This window comes from Cydia pomonella, chromosome 9 (assembly GCF_033807575.1).
Source record: "Cydia pomonella isolate Wapato2018A chromosome 9, ilCydPomo1, whole genome shotgun sequence".
NCBI classification, from domain to species: Eukaryota; Metazoa; Arthropoda; class Insecta; order Lepidoptera; family Tortricidae; genus Cydia; species Cydia pomonella.
In genome coordinates, this window is record NC_084711.1 from 17,857,293 (window position 1) to 17,877,911 (window position 20,619).

General features: G+C 37.6%; 1 protein-coding gene across 1 annotated transcript in view; it reads left to right on the plus strand.

Annotated features, from left to right (window-relative positions):
- The first annotated feature begins 6,467 nt into the window (after positions 1–6,467).
- The window catches only part of LOC133521570 (sodium-dependent dopamine transporter), a 36,722-nt gene continuing 22,570 nt past the window's right edge, over positions 6,468–20,619 (plus strand). Inside the window, exons 1-2 of the mRNA XM_061856603.1 lie at positions 6,468–6,530; positions 14,456–14,635. Coding sequence (XP_061712587.1) covers positions 14,491–14,635 — 145 coding nt within the window. The 5' untranslated portion in view covers positions 6,468–6,530; positions 14,456–14,490. The remainder of the gene's footprint in view (positions 6,531–14,455; positions 14,636–20,619) is intronic.

Genomic DNA, 20,619 nt, shown 5'->3' on the forward strand with positions numbered 1-20,619 from the left:
CATGTCGGTGGCAAACAAGCACACGGCCCGTCTGATGGTAAGCAGTCACCGTAGCCTATGGACGCCTGCAACTCCAGATGTGTTACATGCGCCTTGCGACCCTTTAAAAACCTGTACACTCCTTTTTTGAAGAACCCCATAATGTGTACCCTCGGGAAAACCTCGGCAGGGAGCTCATTCCACAGCCGGAGCGTGCGCGGGAGGAAATTCCTCTTAAACCGCACAGTGTGCGACCATTTAGGCTCTAGGTTATGAGGATGAACACCCAGCCGACGGCGAGCGGTGCGGTGCGGCTTGGCATCATGTCAAACAATTCTTCAGAGCACAGACCATTGTACAAGAGGTAGAACACACACAAGGAGGCAAAGTCTCTGCTTAGACTTAAGGGTTCAATGCCCCTTGTGAGTTTGGGATCGTCGACGATTCGCACAGCGCGCCTTTGGATCTACTCCAATATCAACATTTTACTTGACTGCGACTTAACCAGAAAGTTGGGTTATGGGTTTAAGTACTGATGATTCAGTACATCCTATAGCTTAGGATACTGGCCGGATTTTTAACCGATTTCAAGATTTCTCAAAGGAGGAGGTTATCAATTCAGTTGGTATGTTTTTTTTAATGTTTGTTACTTCATAACTCCGTCATTTCTGAACCGATTTTGAAATTTTTTTTTTTGATTGAATCTAAATATACAGATTGGTCCCGTTTTTGTCAAAACTCAATTCTGATGATGGGATCCATGAGGAATCGAGGGAATTCTTCAAATGTGAAGAGCATACATATAGTGTTTTTTTATTTTATTTTCATCGACAAATCAAGCATTTACATTTAAAAAGTGACATTTGATGAAGTGGAACTGTTGATGATGATCAGAATGGAACTCTTCAACAACGACGCATAGTTCACGTTTGGCGATTTGTCCTCCGCTGTGTTTGTGAAGCAAAATAGATTTTTAAGACAAATTTTTATCAAGTTCGAGTTCTGACGATGGGGTCCATGAGGAATCGAGGGAACTCCTCAAATGTTAAAGGCATATATATAGTGATCTTAGTATTTTCATCATCAAATCAAGCATTTACATTTGTAGAAGTGACATTTGATGAAGCGAAACTGCTGATGATGAACAGAATGGAACTCTTCAACGCCGCATAGTTCACGTTTAGCAATTTGTTCTCTTCGCATGTTTGTGAAGCAGTTAGGTTTTCAAGGCACATCTTAGTCAAGCTTATGAAGCTTGAGTTCTGATGATGGATGCCATGATGAATTGTGGGTACCTACTTCTCAGCTCTTTTAAGCAATCTTATAGCCATTTTTATTATTATTTCATGCATGGTGTGAAATAATGTATTTTAAATACTGTCGAATACCCTATTTATTGCGGGTCTTTTACCAGTCAACCAGCAAATCTGAAATGTGTCAAGGTGGGTGCAGTGGCAAACCTCCTTTTACCTCCTTTTCTACATAATTAGGCGTAGGACGCTGTCTTTTTAATCTCCGAAATCAACAATAATCTTTCTTTCACCGGTCTCCCTCATTAAAGTCGGTTTTTTTTTCTTAAAAATTATTTAAAATGACATATCGCTAGATTCCACTTGCTCTTCACAACTTTGTATTAAAATAATAATAATAATTCAGCCTATATACTTACGTCCCACTGCTGGGCACAGGCCTCCTCTCATGTACAAGAGGGCTCGGGCTATAGTCCCCACGCTAGCCCAGTGCGGATTGGGGACTTCACATACACCTTTGAATTTCTTCGCAGATGTATGCAGGTTTCCTCACGATGTTTTCTTTCACCAAAAAGCTAGTGGTAAATATCAAATGACATTTCGTATATAAGTTCCGAAAAACTCATTGGTACGAGCCAGGATTTGAACCCACGACCTCCGGATTGAAAGTCGGACGTCATATCCACTCGGCTACCACCGCTTCACCCTTGTATTATTAAAGTAAAATCAGTACAGCCGCCTTGAGAGGACGCCGAATATTAAATCATATTTTTGATTCTAGCGACGAATAGACAAATTTAGATCCATAATTGCTACACGGGTTCAAACAATATAGTACAATCTCTGGGATCCATGTTGACGTTCCTTAAAATTCGAGCTTTTGGGGGCCACGAGGATCAGGCGCCATCTTGAGAAGTATACGCCTTTTTTATTTTTTTCTCAGAATCTATGAATTTTATATGAATATTGTGTATTGCGAAACGGAAGCTTATTAAATTCCACACAAAAATAAAAAACGTTTCCCAACACAACAAGCCTTCGCGCCTTTTCGTACTGACAGAGAACTGCCAAACTATTTTATCACAGGCAAATAGTTACATTATTTTTTATTAGCAGACGGTGCTGTTCCGGGGCGACATTAAGAGGGAAGAATACCTTTTCGAATTTCGAATTCTATTTCGGGAGAAAACGTTTTCCACTAAGTAAATGTTAACAAATCACTTTGATTTTGATGTCGATCGCTTCAGCATAATATATTCTAGGATTATAAGGATTTTTTTTGCAAATTAAAAAAAAAAGGAAAACTTATAAACCTAGTTTTTCATTGTGTCAATAACATACTAAAAGTCCTAGAGTGAAAGAAGAAGTAGAAAAACGTTTTCTATTTTTATTTGTTTTGATTACGTGGTAGGTATACTTCCCTCTTCATTTGTATTGTAAATGGTTTCAGTTACCTACTCTAATGAATGTTTTAAAATTGATATTCAATGTTTTAAAATTCTCCAATTTTGATAAATTATTCTCTTCTTCCTCGCGTTGTCCCAGCATTTTGCCACGGCTCATGGGAGCCTGGGGTCCGCTTGACAACTAATCCCAAGACTTGGCGTAGGCACTAGTTTTTACGAAAGCGACTGCCATCTGACCTTCCAACCCAGAGGGTAAACTAGGCCTTGTTGGGATAAGTCCGGTTTCCCCACGATGTTTTCCTTCACCGAAAAGCGACTGGTAAATATCAAATGATATTTCGTATACATAAGTTCCGAAAAACTCATTGGTATCAGCCGGGGTTTGAAGTTCAAACTTTGAACCCACTACCTCCGGCTTGCAAATCGCACGCCCTTACCGCTAGGCTACCAGCGCTAAAATTAGTGATTATTTTAATTAAACTAAGTAGATAACATTTTTTTACAAGTAATGGATCTTGATGTTACAAGATATTAGGTGTACAGATATAAGTACTTAGTGAATAATCCCTTGCCATCATATTTTCTCGGAAACGTCACACACTTAGGATTGTAGGTACTACCGTAGTTCTTGTTATACTGAGACTAACTGCATGATATGACAAATATGAACGTTTCTGAGAAAATATGATGGGGAAGGGATTATTCATTAGTTTCATTACATATACTCATAGTGTTGTGTTCCTACCGGTGAGGTTCCCAGATCTCAACGAGGGTGCGGAGTGTTAGGGTCGGCAACGCGCATAAAACTCATCTGGAGTTGCAGGCGTACATGCTACGGAGACTGCATACCAACAGGCGGGCCGTGTGCTTGTTTGCCACCAACGTAGTATAAAAAAATATCTGTAAGGGCCAACCCTGGGTTCGTCACTAACTCGGAGTTAACCGTTAACCCAGGGATACTGGTAACCCCTGGTTTAACCGATTAGCCCCAACTGGCTAACCCTGGATGACGCAAGTGGCCCCACCGTCTGTGTTAACCTTTTCGGTCCTTTCGGCAGTCAGATACCTAACTACGATATGTATTTTATCCCGTTTGATACCAATTTAAGCAAATTTTTCCTTATGCAAAGGTTGTCCATTGCTGTTCAGCGTGGCATCGCGGCGAGCGTGATGGGCTCCTTTGCATCTGGAGGTGCGCGGGGCGTATTTTGCAACTAGTTATTTAGTTTAATTTAGGTTAGGATTTTTGTAATAGTTAAGTAGATTTTATATTATTGTGTATCGCTATTTGTTTTATCTTGTCAATAATTTAGCTAAAAAATCCCAAGCTTTATTTAAGCAAGGACACATTTAATACATATTTTAATAGACGATCTATATAAAAGTAAATACCTACCTAGCAGTAAAACGTGTGAAAAAACTTAACGACATAATTGTAATTTCCATCAGGGCGCAATAATGCGCTTACAATAAAATATTTTATACTTTTATATCGGGGCACTTTCGCGATGGAACCTTTTAGAGCTTCGCTAAGCTTTCAAAGTGCTGTGGGCGTGGCCCGGGGAGGGTGTGTCCACCGTACCCGTGCCACGCCTACCACTTGTCGCGAGGCCGAACTTACATTTTAACTATTTAATATTATAAATGCGATTTTTTTAATATTGGACTCTACACAAACTGACTAAGCCCCACAGTAAACTCAAAAAGGCTTGTGTTGTGGGTATTCAGACAAATTATAAAAAAAAAACTTTTTATCACACATCAAACATTTATTCAGCAAATAGGCCACAGGGGCACTTTTACATGTCATTTTTTACAAACAATAAAAATTACAAAATACAATTACAAATTCTAGGCACCTTGCCCATTGACGGCGATTTGGGCCAAATTTTTTATCTTTAGTTTAAGTTGTTAGTAAGTTTTATTATGTATGTTTATTTCTTTGTTTTTGGATATTAAAAGTGTTTATTACAAATGAAACATTATAAAAAAAAATCTTTGTCCATTACTAGACCTTATAAAACAAAATCCCCCGCCGCGTCTGTCTGTATGTTCGCGATAAACTCAAAAACTACTGAACGGATTTTCATGCGGTTTTCACCTATCAATACAGTGATTCTTTAAGGAAGGTTTATTTGATAAGGTTTTGTGTTACCCGTGCGAAGCCAGGGCAGGTCGGTAGTTTATAAATAAAATAAAATATTTGTCGATAATGTAACAGAGATCGACCCAGCGCCCCAATACAATCTAAGTTAAGCTTCTACTGGGCACTAAACAACAAGAAACAAAATAATGATCAACACCCAAATAAATGACTAATAAAATTAATGATATGGCGGATTGCACTTGTATTTGATTATCAATAAATCTACTCATTTAGAACCTGAAAAGAAGAGAAATAATTCGTATAATCTAAAAAGGATCTCCGAGCTTCGTATAAAGGACGACTCATAGAACGGCCTGGGTCCACGCCGAGGCATCCGATTCTTCGTTTTCTGTAGAAAATATCACGTGGTCACCTGTCATAGAAAATGTAGTGTCGATTGCCTCGGCCCGGACCCAGGCCGTTCTAGGGTGAGTCATCTTTTAAGGGTCCCTACTGATTTTATATGGTTAAATAATGGGCATGTAGAAAGCTTAAGCAGGGATGGCTTGTGGAAAATCCACTTCATCGATGAATACAAATCGAATTTCATCTTAGTAGTATCGAAGGCATGTATAATAAGCTTCGGAATGTTGTAACGTTTAGATTTACCTTGAGTAGTGTACAAGATACAGAATATTCTCCAATTTTCCGAAATTTTCTGGAAACTTTCATGAGAAAATTCTATTGCAAGTTTCCACTTAGAAAGTTCCTGTTCAGATTAGGGTTTATTACTCAATGTTCTTCAAGGGGACCACTGATTAACAGTCCGCCGGACGGTATGGGCCTGTCAGTTGTTCAGAACTGTCAACTTTTGTTCTAACTGACAGGCTGATACCCAGCTGACAGTCAATCAGTGGGCCCCTTAACTTATAGAACTTATGGAAGGTAGAGGCAAGGAACAAAATCTCCATATACCAAAAAGTGTCCGACAAAAAACCATAAATAGGTGGCGATTTCATCCGCTACTTTTGATGCTGACTGTACTGACCATGTTTTTAAGCAAAAAAGTTTCTGATTTCTGATAAATATTTATATTGACGTATCGAATAATTAATAGAATCAGGTGTTACTTTGCGGAAATCTATGCTAATTAAAACAAGAAATATTACTTTGCTAATCCGCGAGTAAATAAAGTGCTAGTCAATCAGTGCTAACCCGTTATACTTACTTGCTTATTTTTACATGCAGTTAATGTTCCCACCCTCCCACCGCAAAAATAAATACGCAAATAAATATAACAACCCACCACCAAAAGTACAAAACGACAAGCACGTTATTTTCTCGCGGATTAGCAAAGTAATATTTCTTGTTTTAATTACGTATCGATTCTAAAGGGTTAAATACCTATTTTATATTTTATATTAACTCGTAAGAATGTCTATATCTATAACCAAACTTTTTCCATTAACACTGGGCGGGTCAACACCAACCGCCCAATGTACAAACGCTACAACGTCCACTAATTCCGTATTCACTTCCATTCTTTTTCCAAAACAATGCAATACAACTCCCTTAAATCCAGAAGGTCGTAAGCACCGTGCATTTTCCTTTCAGCTCATTCTTTCTTACATGCAAACTGCTTTCCTAAGTATAGAAAGTCGTAAACGCCGCACATGTACTAAGAACATAGGTCGTTCTGTATAGGGTAGTGCCAGGACGAGGCGTGGCGTCGCCGGGTGCTATCGCCACTGTGCCCCGGACAGCGCGCCGTGCGGACATGGCGCGAACACTGCGCCCGCCGACCCGCACGTAAGTTTTAAACTTTTATTATTTTCTGTAAGTTGGCTATCCATTTCCTTTACTAAAAAAGTTTATAACTTAAAACCTAGTACAAATTTTATTAACCTTTAAATGCACCTTTTTTTTCTTTTTGCCCGAAATGTAATAAATTAAATGTGACACGTAATTGTTTACTGTTTTTGGGTGAAAAAAAAAAAAAAAACCAGTTTACTGCTAAATCAGTGTTAAAAGTGATATAGAGTGATATAGATAGATTGACGACCGGTTTGGCCTAGTGGGTACTGACTACTGACCCTGCCTACGAAGCTGATGGTCGGCAACGCGCATGTAACTCCTCTGGAGTCGCAGGCGTACATAGGCTACGGAGACTGCTTACCATCAGGCGGGCCGTATGCTTGTTTGCTACCGACGTAGTATATTATAAAAAAAAAACTGCGCAAATTTAAATAAAAATCGGTAAATGGATTACTTTTACTATGGAAATAATGCAAGTAGAAACAAATATATTTTATCTATTCATGTATAAAATAAGTTTAGGTATGTTTGTTGTGAACAGTGAAAGGGTACCAAGGCGACCTCTTCTCGTCCGTAAAAACGTAGACCCCATTTTCCTCTCTGGATATATATTGATACATTATGTAAAATTGTGTATTATGTAAAGTATATTTACATAATTTGATGTATATTAACCATATTATCTATGCCTCTTTGACTTGAATTTTAGACGATTTGGAATGAAAAATGTTGAGTTATGATTTTTTTTCAAAAAAAATTATGGAGCAGGAACAAGAAATCATTATTACTCAAGAACCGCTAAACAAACCGTAATATCCTCGCAGATGGTTATACTATGAATTATTTGTGATTTTTTGGAATACTACATATATCCGTCACGCGTGCGGTTTTTTTTAAATCATTAATTGTTTCTATGGAAAAATCACAAAAACCAAAGTCAACAATTTAAGATTTTTTTTTTGATTGAAATTAGTTTTGCTCAGTGTGTTTATGCTAAGTTATAAGTTTCAGACAATTTGAGTAGAAAATAATAGAGATATGATTTTTTAATGTAATAATGATTTCTTGCTCCTGCTCCATACATTTATTTTGAAAAGAAATCGTAACTCGACAATTTTCATTCCAAATCATCTAAAACTCATAGGTTACCATAACAATACTGGGCAAAACCTATTTCAATAAAAATAACATAAAGATAACAACTTCGGTTTCTATGTCAATGAGAGAGCCGAATTTCAGCCCACAGTGTGGCCTAGTGTTGAGAGCGTGCGACTAGAAATCCGGAGGTCGCGGGTTCAAACCTCGGCTCGTACCAATGAGTTTTTCGGAACTTATGTACGAAATATCATTTAATATTTACCAGTCGCTTTTCGGTGAAGATAAACATCGTGAGGAAACCGGATTAATCCCAACAAGCCCTAGTTCACCCTCTGGGTTGTCGGACTTGTAAATTCGTACGTAAGCGTGACAGGGAGGCAACACGTCGAACGTGGTTTGCGGTAGGTCCTCTGGGCTCTGGGCTATAACCGCGAAAGTAGAAATTCGTCAATTGCGGGCATTTTTCTCAGTTACTCTAACTACGTCTTAGTGAGAGTAAAAGAGAAAGATCCCCACAATTTGCGAATTTTGGTTTTCGCTGTAGGCCCCCTGGTACGTCACTCATACATACAAAGCCACGTTTGAGTGTTACAGCAAGTGAACAGAAGTTTCTTAATTAAGGAGTTAGTGTGAGTGTTCAAATCTGCCCTTTGTAGTATCTGCCCCGCTTCCCCCTAGTACAGTCACGTCTGAAAATATCGGTACGAAAAATGTGCCAAAAATATGTATACACTACCTTAATATATGGGCAATAAAGACGTGTATACATATTATTGGCACTTTTTTCGTATCGATATTTTCAAACGTGACCGTAGGTACATGTCGATTAAAAATTTACAAATTAGTTTGATAGAGTCGGACCAAGCTAACTCTGCATGTTATTTATGATGACAAAGTGTGGCAGTGACATAACTGGCATAAGTTGTATAACTGGCTTTATTCATTTACAAAAATATTATATTAAATACCATTATGATTTAAACAAAAAAAAAATTAAATAAATAAAATATAAGGAAAATACTATACATATGAAGAAGACCTGTCTATTTCTTTCGTACATATGTTTTTATCCTGACGTTCACCAGACACTGTCGGTTAAGAATGGATATTACTATTGAAAGTGTACAAGTAAAGTTAGCCACATTTATTTACATTCATGAATGAAATGCATCATCATTATGAGAAAAGCTTGTCTCACTGCATGAAGTGAGGAAAGTCGCACTTTCGTCACTCCCTGGAGTGAGGAAAGTAGGCTTGTTCGAGCTGCTGAGATGAAAATAATTGACATTATATAAAAATATGTAGGAATGGAACGAAATGATGTCACTTTTACTGATATTGTAGGTTAGATACCTTAGTACATTGTAGGAGAGGACGGAAAACCGCTCAAAGATGAACGAGTGGGTTTGACGGTCGAAACGTCAGTGGAGGCCTTCGAATAATACGAATCCATCTTTAGCGTTTCCAGCCGAGGCATTACATAGTGCTTTTCATTACTACTGCGAGGAAATAAGAAAACATGTGCATAACTATAAGTGCCTACTTTAGTAGAAATTAATATGTATATTGACGTGAGGACAATTGTTTAAAGAAAGCAATGTATTTTTGCCAGGAACAATTATGTTTTATTCACTAGAAGAATTCATTTGTATAGCGTAGATACGTGTTTCTCGTATTTTTTAGTCAAACGCAATTTTTCACTATCTAATTCAGTAAGTATTTTCCGATCCCACCGATTGTTTACTATTTTATCACTTAAGCGGCGCTTTTCTGTTGTTTGCTTCAAAGTTTCAAACCGACTCTAAACTTAGAAACGTTTTTGCTAAAAAATCACAAACAGCTACAAAAGTAAAATCGCCTTAAGCGTGAACGAAATGATGGCTTAAACTCGCATCCAGGCCATAAGTGTTTAAAATAACCGGCCAAGAGCATGTCGGGCCACGCTCAGTGTAGGGTTCCGTAGTTACTCTTCCGTCACAATAAGCTAAACTGGAGCTTAAAGTATAGTAAATTGTTAACCAAGGGATGAAACGGTACCTTTCACCCGAGTTAAACAAATAGGCAAATTTGCATAATCAGTACCTAATTAAAGTCTTTTTACTATGAAGGGAAAACTTTTTGCGATAACTCAAAAACAGCTAAACTGATCATGTCCGCTATAGTTTTCATTTAATGTCTTTCTTAAGCTCTACTTCCACGATTTTTTTCATATTTTTTGGACCTATGGTTCAAAAGTTAGAGGGGGGGGACACATTTTTTTTTCTTTTGGAGCGATTATCTCCGAATATATTCACTTTATCAAAAAATGTTTCTTGAAAACCCCTATTAGTTTTGAAAGACCTTTCCAACGATACCCCACACTCTAGGGTTGAAGCGAAAAAAAAAATCACCCCCACTTTAGGTGTAGGGGAGGTACCCTAAAAAAATTTAATTTTTAGATTTTATTGTACGATTTTGTCGACTTTATTGATTTATATATCCATGCCAAATTTCAGCTTTCTAGCACTAACGACCACGGAGCAAAGCCTCGGACAGACAGACAGACAGACAGACAGACAGACAGACAGACAGACGGACATGGCGAAACTATAAGGGTTCCGTTTTATGCCATTTGGCTACGGAACCCTAAAAATGAACGGAATGGTTTTGACATTTCTTTTCATTTAATACAAGTAATTGGTCCTATAAATAACCTAATTTTATTTTTGAAGGAAAAAGTTGTGCCAAATAAAGACCTTTTACTCGCATCAATGACAGATGTTGATAACAATGAAACATTGGAGTAGTGGTGGTTCAGGTGCTACAGCTATTGCCATTGCCTACTTTCCAGCTTGGTTTTAGACCATCTATTGCCACATTTCCGACAGTGGCGTGAAAAATATATTTCTTTATACAGTAGGTGTCTATTTTTGTTTTAAAGCAATTCAAATTCAGAAACGACAGTCACACTCTGACTATCGTACACAATGTTCCAACCCCGGTTCTCTGCAAGTAGTTTTATGATATTTACTAGTCGCTTTTCGGTGGAAGAAAACATCGTGAGGAAACCGGATTATGGGACTAATCCCAATAAGGCCTAGTTTCCCCTTTGGGTTTGAAAGCAGCTTTGAATGAAAATGAAACCATTTCGGCTGAAGGCCTTTTTGGCCTTCGAAATTTCGCTCTCTGACTCTCTTGCGTATTCTATCGATCGATAGAGAGGCGGATACGGAAATATCAATTCTTTTCGCGGTAGAGCCTCTGGCATAAGCTGTCAAATGTCATAGGTTTTGCAGTAAACATTAATTAGCAATCAATAGTAAGCCATTAAAAAAATCATGAATTGTTTTTCAGAGAATTATGGTACAATAACATGTGTTATACATTGCGAACTGTAAAAATATTAACCAGAATAGTTACTACAAATTTTATACATAAAAGTATGATGAAAATAAAAACAACAAATTATCCAAATTTGGAACAAATGGACCAGGGTACGTCCTTAAACTACGTCCAAAACAGTCATCTCGCTTTGTGTGGTAGGGCACAGCACAGCGGATGTCATTCCAGATCTAGAGCAGAGCCCAACTGGGGAAGTACCTCCACCTTACAGAAAACCGCAACCAAATAACATAAGACCCTACTCATAGTGTTGTGTTCTTGCCGGTGAGTAAGGTTGCCAGAGCTCAACGAGGGGGGGGGGTGGGGTTTAGGGTCGGCAACGCGCATGTCACTCCTCTAGAGTTGCAGGCGTACATAGACTACGGAGACTGCTTACTATCAGGCGGGCCGTATGCTTGTTTGCCACCGACGTAGTATATAAAAAAAAGTATATAATCCAAAATGAAATAATCCGCTTACCCAGTGATTGCTTATCAAAATTTGATTAATGGTGGATCGCTTACTGTCGATCAAATAATTAATTTGCCTATCAAATCAATTTAGAGCAGCTCAGTACCTATGACATTAATTGCGAACTGGTTAAGAAATACTTGATAACCACAAGTTGTTGACCAAATATACATTTTGGCTGACCAAATATATATTTTAGTTCATATTTTGCAGATTGCGATTAAATAATATAATGATATATTTATACTATAAAATACCTTCATTCGTTTCTCGAAATAATTAAAAATGAAAACTCACACGTGTTTATACACCTGAGGCTCCAATATTTCATTTCTGTAGTTATTAATGGAATAGGCGTTCGAAGCGGCTCGATATCGGCGCCGCGCCGACCGGACATCCAATTTCAATGTTGTGGTGTCATAACGTAGAAGTAACGTATCTACTAAAACTTTTGTATCTTTTAATAATATCTACTATAAAACACCTTTTTCTCGTCACACGATGTTATTAATTTGCTGTTTGAAAGTTTCCTAATATTACAAAATTTCTACAAACGAAGATTCTGAGATTCCAGATTTTTCTGAGAACATTACCAACTTTCCGCAACGTGCACATCTGTACCCGATGTAATGAAAACTCTCATACATGTAATGTGTCCAATATTACATTTCAGTAGTTGTAAATGGAATTCGCAGTCGTTCGAGAGGCTCGATGTTGGCGCCGACCCGACATGCCGATTACCGACATCCAATTCCGGTGTAGTGGTGTCGGCGCTGTCGGCGTTGTGACGCTTTTTCGGTGACCCTGCCCGCGACGCGTGACACTCAAGCTAACAGGGTTGCCAAAATAGTTATTTACGATACAAGTACAATACACGACCGAAGGGAGTGCTTTAAATCGACACGAGTTGCGAATTACCTATTCGCACGTGTATCGTTCAACGTTTTACAGTAAATATGTCTCTTTAAAGTTTCGACATATGCACGGAAAGTGCTCATTCTCGCACGTGTGCGGGAAATTGGCACCATATGTACTCTAAACGTTATCTTTGGATCTATTATATAGACATGTGCGGTTTCTGTTTTCTACGTCCATATCAAGATCCTCTATCACATAAAAAAACATAGTTTTTATTAGAAATAGAATTGCAAATACATATTTGGCATCAAAATATTACAATACAAAGAATCAAGTTATTAATGTCAGGGGCCTAGCCAAGTGACAATCGTTGGTAGAAAACGCCAATCTAAAGTGAAATAATGTCATCCCGATATATTATTTCTTTTGAATCAGCGTTTGTCGATGTACGGTTGGCATGTTGGCTAGGCCTCCAGGTACACCAAATATGTTCTCGGCGTCGTATCATAGCTGCGACTCTTTCAGGGTACCGTGGAAAACTAAAAATAAATGAAATGTTGGGTTATTTCTACCCAGAATCACGAACACTATCGATTTAAGCAATAAAAACTGTCCCACTTTTAATTATCAGTTTTGTAACGAAGTTATTAACCATACATGTTGTATGGACCGTTACAAAACTGACTAATAAATGTTATATGGAAAATTAAGGGTAATTTAGGTAAAAGGAGTATTTTTTTTTTCTGAAAACCCCGACTTAATATGACGCACGGTAATTATTAGAAATGTATTAGAGATAACCTTAACCCATAGTAATTAAGTTATATTGCAGTGCCCTACAGGGTTTCATAGCTGAACTAATAAAATGTACCTACCATCTTGTATAATAGAATAGAATACTGAAGCGACAACCCTAGCGGCGGTCAGCAGAGGGCCCTTCGTCAGCGCCAACATTTGTCACTTGATTACGCGACCTAATGGAGGGCCATCGGGTATTTCCGGTTATTTCTGGGCAGTAATTAATACCAATATGGTAGGTCAAGCACTCTCTGCTAAGGCGCGTTTTTGAAAAGGGTCTGGCATTTGTTTTGGAACGTCTCGAGTCTTGAAGGTTACCTAGGTTTGTTAATGAAAAAAAAAAAAATAGGGTAGTTGACTGACTATAGTCAAATCAGTTTCTTTTTTCAAACTGTCAAAACGATTAGCCACTATGGAATCTATATGAAAATAACTGCGGTCTAGATTTTTATAATAGGTATATTTCTGGTGCTTTATTGCCACATAGTGTAATATAAATTATTTTAAATATAGGCAACAGCCCTATTAAAACAAAAAGTATGTTTATTGTATTTAATAATGTATAAGTAGGTACCAGTAAGTACGCACTAAAGGGTCTACAAGATTGATATTTCTTTCTTATACTTATATATGAATTATCTTGATTATCGGTACTGATATACCGACGACGGAAAGTTTCCGTATTTATAAAAGTATTTATAAAAACAAAACATTTTTGTGTGGGGAACCAAATAAATTATTTGCATAATGGAACATTATTTTTTTTATAAGGATCCAGAAATTTCCGATAAATTTTCCTAACGGATTTAATTAATCAGCACCAAATACAAATATAGGTACCTACAACCTTTATTCACATGTGTATAACGTCGTTATTTATCTCTGTTAAAGTAAAATCCCGCATATTCTAATTGCAGCATTATTTCTTCGCTTTATTGAGTAGTTATTGATTGCAATAGTGAGGTAAAGTCTTACCCCCTTATTCATAAACGTCTACTAAAGTTGACAAGCCGCTAATAATCGTTTGTCCTTTTCCGACGTATTGGTGATGATGGAAAGAGACAAACGATTATTAGTGGCTTGTCAACTTTAATAGACGTTTATGAATAAGGGGGTAAGACAAAAACCTTCTCTCTAGTTTGGGGCTAGGCCTGGGTTAGTGTTAGTGACAACAAACACACACAAAACAAGGGGCAATATAGCGCCAGCTACATCACCTGTCAAATTCGATTCAAATCACGAAATTGTCTTCGACTTCTCCCAACTTAGGAAATTTATGGATCTTGGATTACTGGTTACTTATTTGAATTAATCAAGAAACCATTTGTTGGCAGGGTGGGGCGGCTTCGTGAGGGGGTTCTCGTGTAGGATGTCATTGAAGACACCGACGCCGGCCGCCGGCGAGCGCGAGACCTGGGGCAAGAAAGTCGACTTCCTGCTCTCCGTCATCGGCTTCGCCGTCGACTTGGCCAACGTGTGGCGCTTCCCCTACCTCTGCTACAAGAATGGAGGGGGTGAGTACAGGATATCATTGCAGACGCCGACGCTGGCCACCGGTGAGTGCGAGACCTGGGGCAAGAAAGTCGACTTCCGAGTGAGTGATCTGTCGATACCCCCCGTCAGGGGGGTATGAGGGGCCGCTACCGCCTCACGGCTGCGGCGGCTGTCGCGGGTAGCTTCCCCACCGACTGGTGGGGTGGTCGTATGGCCGTCATTTTGGGGACGGTGTGGGTAGCTGGTGTAGGCCAGCTCTTCGCTACCGATCGTTATCCAACCCCACGGCCCGTAACCTGGTGATACCGTTTGAGCGGGGCCAGGTTATGGAGCCGCGGAGAAGGCGACCGGCAGCTTAGCTGGCGTGTGTGGCGTGCTGGATCCGAGTGTGGTGTGGTGAGCAGTGCTAGATAGCTACTGCTGGTGTAGAAGGGCTCGGGGCAAGTCCGGAGGTCTGGTGGTGTGATGCGGCGCGATGTCCCGAAGATGGTCCAGACCGGCGTTGTCCGCGCGGTCAAACATGACCCGCGCGAGACGCTCGACGAACTCCTCCAGGCCGCGCCACTTCAGTGTCTCGGTGAGGGGAGTCGACTTCCTGCTCTCCGTCATCGGTTTCGCCGTATGTGTGGCTCTTCCCCTACCTGCTATAAGAATGGAGGGGGTGAGTGTAGCAAGAACTGGTACAACGTCGACTGTTGTCATCGCATAGTGATATAGTGAAGCGAGTTGGAATTGGACAATATTACACAACTAACATAGTAGGTAGGTACATATAAATATGTATATCTACACTTTATTTAATTGAAAATCTAATGCATATATGTAAGTAAAAATAAACTTTTGCCGTGAATAAAATTCAATATAAATTCGGAATCAAAATATCATTTTACTGCTGCATAGATGTACCTAAAGGATGAAAGCATACCTTTTTTACTAGGTACAAGCTTTTATTTAACTTGCCCTGTTAATACGAGTATGTATTTTTGATAGTGCGGGTCAAATCTTCGAAACTTAGTTTGACCCACTTCTCGTTTTCCGATTGAGCTGGAATTTGCATAAATTTGGACAAAACCATTGCAAACTAATTGTGTATCGGGTTGTCAAAATCGTCTCAACGAGTATTAGTTGCCTTTAGAAACAAAAAATACAGCCAGCAATACCAAATATACCAAAAATGAAATTTTTACCAAAAACTTATTACAATACAAATTGCGCACACAAATACGATTTCACTGCAAATTACTTCTTGTGATTCGGGTGAAGTTACTTCAACAATCACATAACACACTTCGTATACGCAAAAGTAAAGCCCCTTAAACACTTAACTAACTTAACAAGTTGTCAGTCCCAAGTAGATCATTTGACTCCGTGCACAACTGCGTCGGTATAGCTTTGATCGAGAAGTTATGAGGGACCGATCACTTTGACTTGTGTACCCGACGACGTAACCCGACGGAGGAAAGGCTATAAGGGGCAAAAGCGATTTTACCATGAATTTTTATGCGGTATAAAAGTATGACTGGAATTTATAAATCTGGACTTATTGTAGATGTAGAAATGACACTATTGAATTTTTATAAGCTCCATAATTAATTAAACTACTAGCGGTGTGCTTATAGAAATTAAATTGTTTTACACCGGTTATTATATTCATACAAACATTAATACGAGTATAGGTATAGTATGAATACACTGAAAAACAAGATCAAACGTGTTTTTGCGTTATAATTTATTTTAAAAATAACAAAAACTCATTAAAGGAATATTGATTCAATATTAAGTCACAATATGCATATTCTTACCAATTTCAAGTATTCAAGTAGTTTATTTGCTTTCATGTTGTACATAAGCTCTTATGACATAAAAGTTTCAAACATGAGCCCTGTAAGAGCATGGCAGTTCTTATAAGTAACTTAAGCTAACTTAAACTAATGGTTTTTTTACACTAGGTAAATTTCAGTACTATCTACACCGTGTTTTTTTTTATTTGCTTTAATTACAAGGGTGCATTCCTGAGCTTAAATGAAGTAACTTTCTCAAAGACACCGGTATTCTAATTAACTCCATTTCGGAGATAATCAATATTTAATTTTTATCTTATAAAGCCCTTACGAGTGTGTACACTTACCTTAGGGCCCGTTAACATACTGATTAGTGTTTAGTACGGGTTAATACATTTGCTACTAAACGTAAGTACTATCTCGGACGATCGATGTTCGAAATGACATTGACATGTCACAGTTTTCAATTGTTTGATTGAGATAAATGTAATGCCCGTGCAACAACAACGCTATATGCGACATTTAATTACTTTTTATAACAAAAAAATGTAAAAAAAATATTAAATTTTTTTTTTTTTTGGAAAATTAACTATGTCATGTAGTTTCCTTAAACGTACTTACCAATACCCCGAAGTTAACGGAATTCAATAAAAACACGGTGTATAATATAACCTACCTATTTTTTGACACAGTTTTTTTTTTTTCGGTATGGCGATATTTTGTGAAATTCTTATTTCAATTTGATCTATGAATTATATTCATTAGTATTATATATGGAATAATATTTACAACATCAATAAATTGCTCTGATAATTAGCTTAAGATAATTTGAGTTTACAGCATGGATGTTTCGCATCGATAATGTCGATATAGGTAGGTACTAGGCCAGTGTTGTACCTAAAACTGTTTCTCCGAATTTCATTTATTAGTTTCGTGTTTGTTTTGTTATAACAAATAAGGCACATTCTTCAACGTTTTAAGAAACTTCGGAATAATGCATTTATACTCTGGCAAACCCACTTGTCAGTAGAAAAAAGGCGCGAAAATCTAAATTTCTATAGGAGGCCCTTCACGGCTACATTTTTTAAAATTTTCTTCCTTTTCCTACTGACTGAAATGGCTTACCAAACTATAACTATCTCCATTTAATCTACATCTCTATGAACATTTCATTAAGGTCAACTTAAATCTATTAATCTCAGCCTTATCCATATAATTATCCTCTCGAGCGCGGTGCATGACTAAGTGGCTCTTGCGGGCTAATTGTGCCCCTAAGTGTCTTGTCTGTGCAGTAAGAGGGTTAAGTATGGGAGTTTACTATACCAAATGTATAACTTTTTTTCTCATAGTTTATTTGATACTCGTGTACACATTTGCTACTAAACGTAAGTACTATCTCGGACGATTGATGACATTGATATGGCAAAGTTTTCAATTGTTTGGTTGACTTTAAATGTAGGTAATGCCCATGTTACAACAACGGTATATGCAACATTTAATTAATTTTTATAAAAATAAAACAATAAAAAAAGTTTTTTTTTTTTAAATTAACTATGCCATTTAGTTTCCTTAAACGTACTTACTGATATCCCGAAGTTAACGGAATTCAATAAAAAACACGGTGTGTATTATTTATATTATGTTCAAAAGATTATTTTTAAGCTTTCATTGAGTACTTAAAGAATGACTCACGCTAGACCGGCCCGGGGCCGAGCCGGAGCGTCCGACACTATTCTATTACGGCTGATCGGTGATCACGTGGTGCTTTCCATAGAAAAAAAGGGATATGAATACTTATCGTTTGAAGAAATTTCAAGAAGGCAGTCCACATTTCTGCCAACATTAAAATAAACCTTGAATCAAAATAAGCCTTGAACGCAATAATCTGAGCTTAATCCATTACACCTACAATATAAATATAACCTACATTACGTCCTCTCGTGCGATGAATGGTTAAGTGGCACTTACGCGCTAATTGTACCACCAAGTGTCTGTGCAGCGGCGAAAGGGTTGAGTGTGAGAGCTTACAAAGAACTTTGACATATCACCTGCATGTTATGGCAAACTGAACTTTTGCGCAGCAAACGACAGATAACAACGTTTAAATGAAAGTAATGTAATAAAAAAATCGTTAAAATTCCATTTTGCTAATTGCGGTATAGCTAATAATAAACATAAAACTCATGTTACAAAAGCTACAACTAATGTTACAATATATTTGTATTTTCTAAATTTTTATATACCTACCTATTAGGGCATGCAATATCGGACCATTTTCAATCCCGATATTGAAATCCGATATTGAGTTCCAATACCGGGATCACGGGATTAATACCGGGATTAAGAAATATTAAAAAAAAAAAGTCCTTTGCGTGGTAAATCAGTCTTTATTAAAGATAAAATGGACATAAAAATCAACAATATTAACATTAAAATACAAATGTAAATAAAAATAAACGCTAAATCAACAACAATAAAAATAAAGAAAAATTCAAAGAAATCAACATCATAATATTAGTCATCATTTGTTTTTAAAGGCGGCAGTCATTATTAAGAATAAAATTGTCATTAAAAATACGCTAAATAACAGTAAATAATTAGAATCTAATATACAAATGCAAAAAAATCAACATCGTAAAACAGTATCGTAATCGTAAGTAGTTATTAATTTTAAATGACGATTAGAAAATCATATAAATTAAAATCTCAAGGCAACAAAAGAATACAATCAACAATTTTAAACACTGAATCACAGATCAACATCGTAATTAAAACAAGGGATAAAAATGATACCTATAAAGTAAAAATAAATTATCTCCTTAATGCTAAATGTAGTTATTTATTTATTATCAGTCAATCGTTCTTCTTGGAAATGGGTCCTTAAAAATGACAGCGTGTCGAGCATTTTGTCGGATAAAGAACTTCTTATTTTGGTACAGAAATACCCGGCGGATGAAAAAATCCTCTCGCTTTCAACGCTAGTTGGCAAAAGCGTAGAAAGGTATTGATATGCTTTCGTCAAATACACGCCTCGTTCTCCGTTGTTATCGTACATAGCTTTTTCGGTCATGACGAATCCTCGGAGGTCAAGATAAGGATCAGGCCCTGTCTTTGTTTTAACTGATTTACATTTTTCGAGTTCATTATTTAATTGCTCCTGTATGGTAAGCTGTCTCGGGCTACTTGTGCCTGGTGTTGGTTCCAATTCCAAGTTGGCGCAAGGTTCTTCTACAGGCATAACATTGAACGTTGTCTGTTTATATTTTAGTCTTCTTAATACAGAGACAATTGCTTCGCAAATGTCTTCGCCTGTCGGTTTGCGAAATGTGTCATCTTCTGGCGTTTCATAAAAGCCTTCAACATCATAGAGATAATGAAGCACACCAGCCACTAACAAACGCCTTTCTTGGATGCGTTTTCGCATGTTTGTTGCCAGCTTGGAACTCACAAATGTGTTTTTTTCATCAAGCTTGGTTAGCATGAATTTTAATGCTGTATCGGCGGTATACAGCGTTGCATCACGGCGGCAAATTGCTAAAACTGTGATCTTCACAATGTCCAAACTTTCATGAATCTCAATCAAACATTGAATTTCCTCTTCTGTGAAATTTATATGCGTATTTATGTCGATCAATACTTTTAACACCGAGTTTCTTATTTTAAAAAACGAACCAATCATGTCTGCCATGCTCGACCAACGTGTTCGGCAATCTAGCTGAAGCTGAATGTTATGATGGAAATAGTGTATTTTTGTTTACAAATCGGCTACACATACGTAGTTTCGGTGATCGTGGCTATTTAGCAACTAAGGCATGCAGTTATGTCCTAATACTATCTATGCAAAAACAATAGATAACGATATGGTCCAATCCCAGTCCTTCATGGCGGCAAACCGTTAACCTGCGGCGCGGCTCGATTATCTGACGGAAAACCCCGAGTGTTCCCGACTTCCCGAGCTTTGTGCTATGCACCACCATGTGTTATTTTAAATTTAAATACTTTTTCAAACCAGGCCATCTAAAGTGTTTAATAATAACAAATATAGAGATAGAGGTAATAATTGCCGTGTATTATTTCTTTAGAAATCTACTTACAAAAATGAATTTCGAAATCCCGATATTTCGATATTGGTCCTTTGAAATACCGGTATTGTAATATCGTAAAACTGGCCCGTGATCCCGGGATTTCGTGATCACGGGATCACGGATTGCATGCCCTACTAC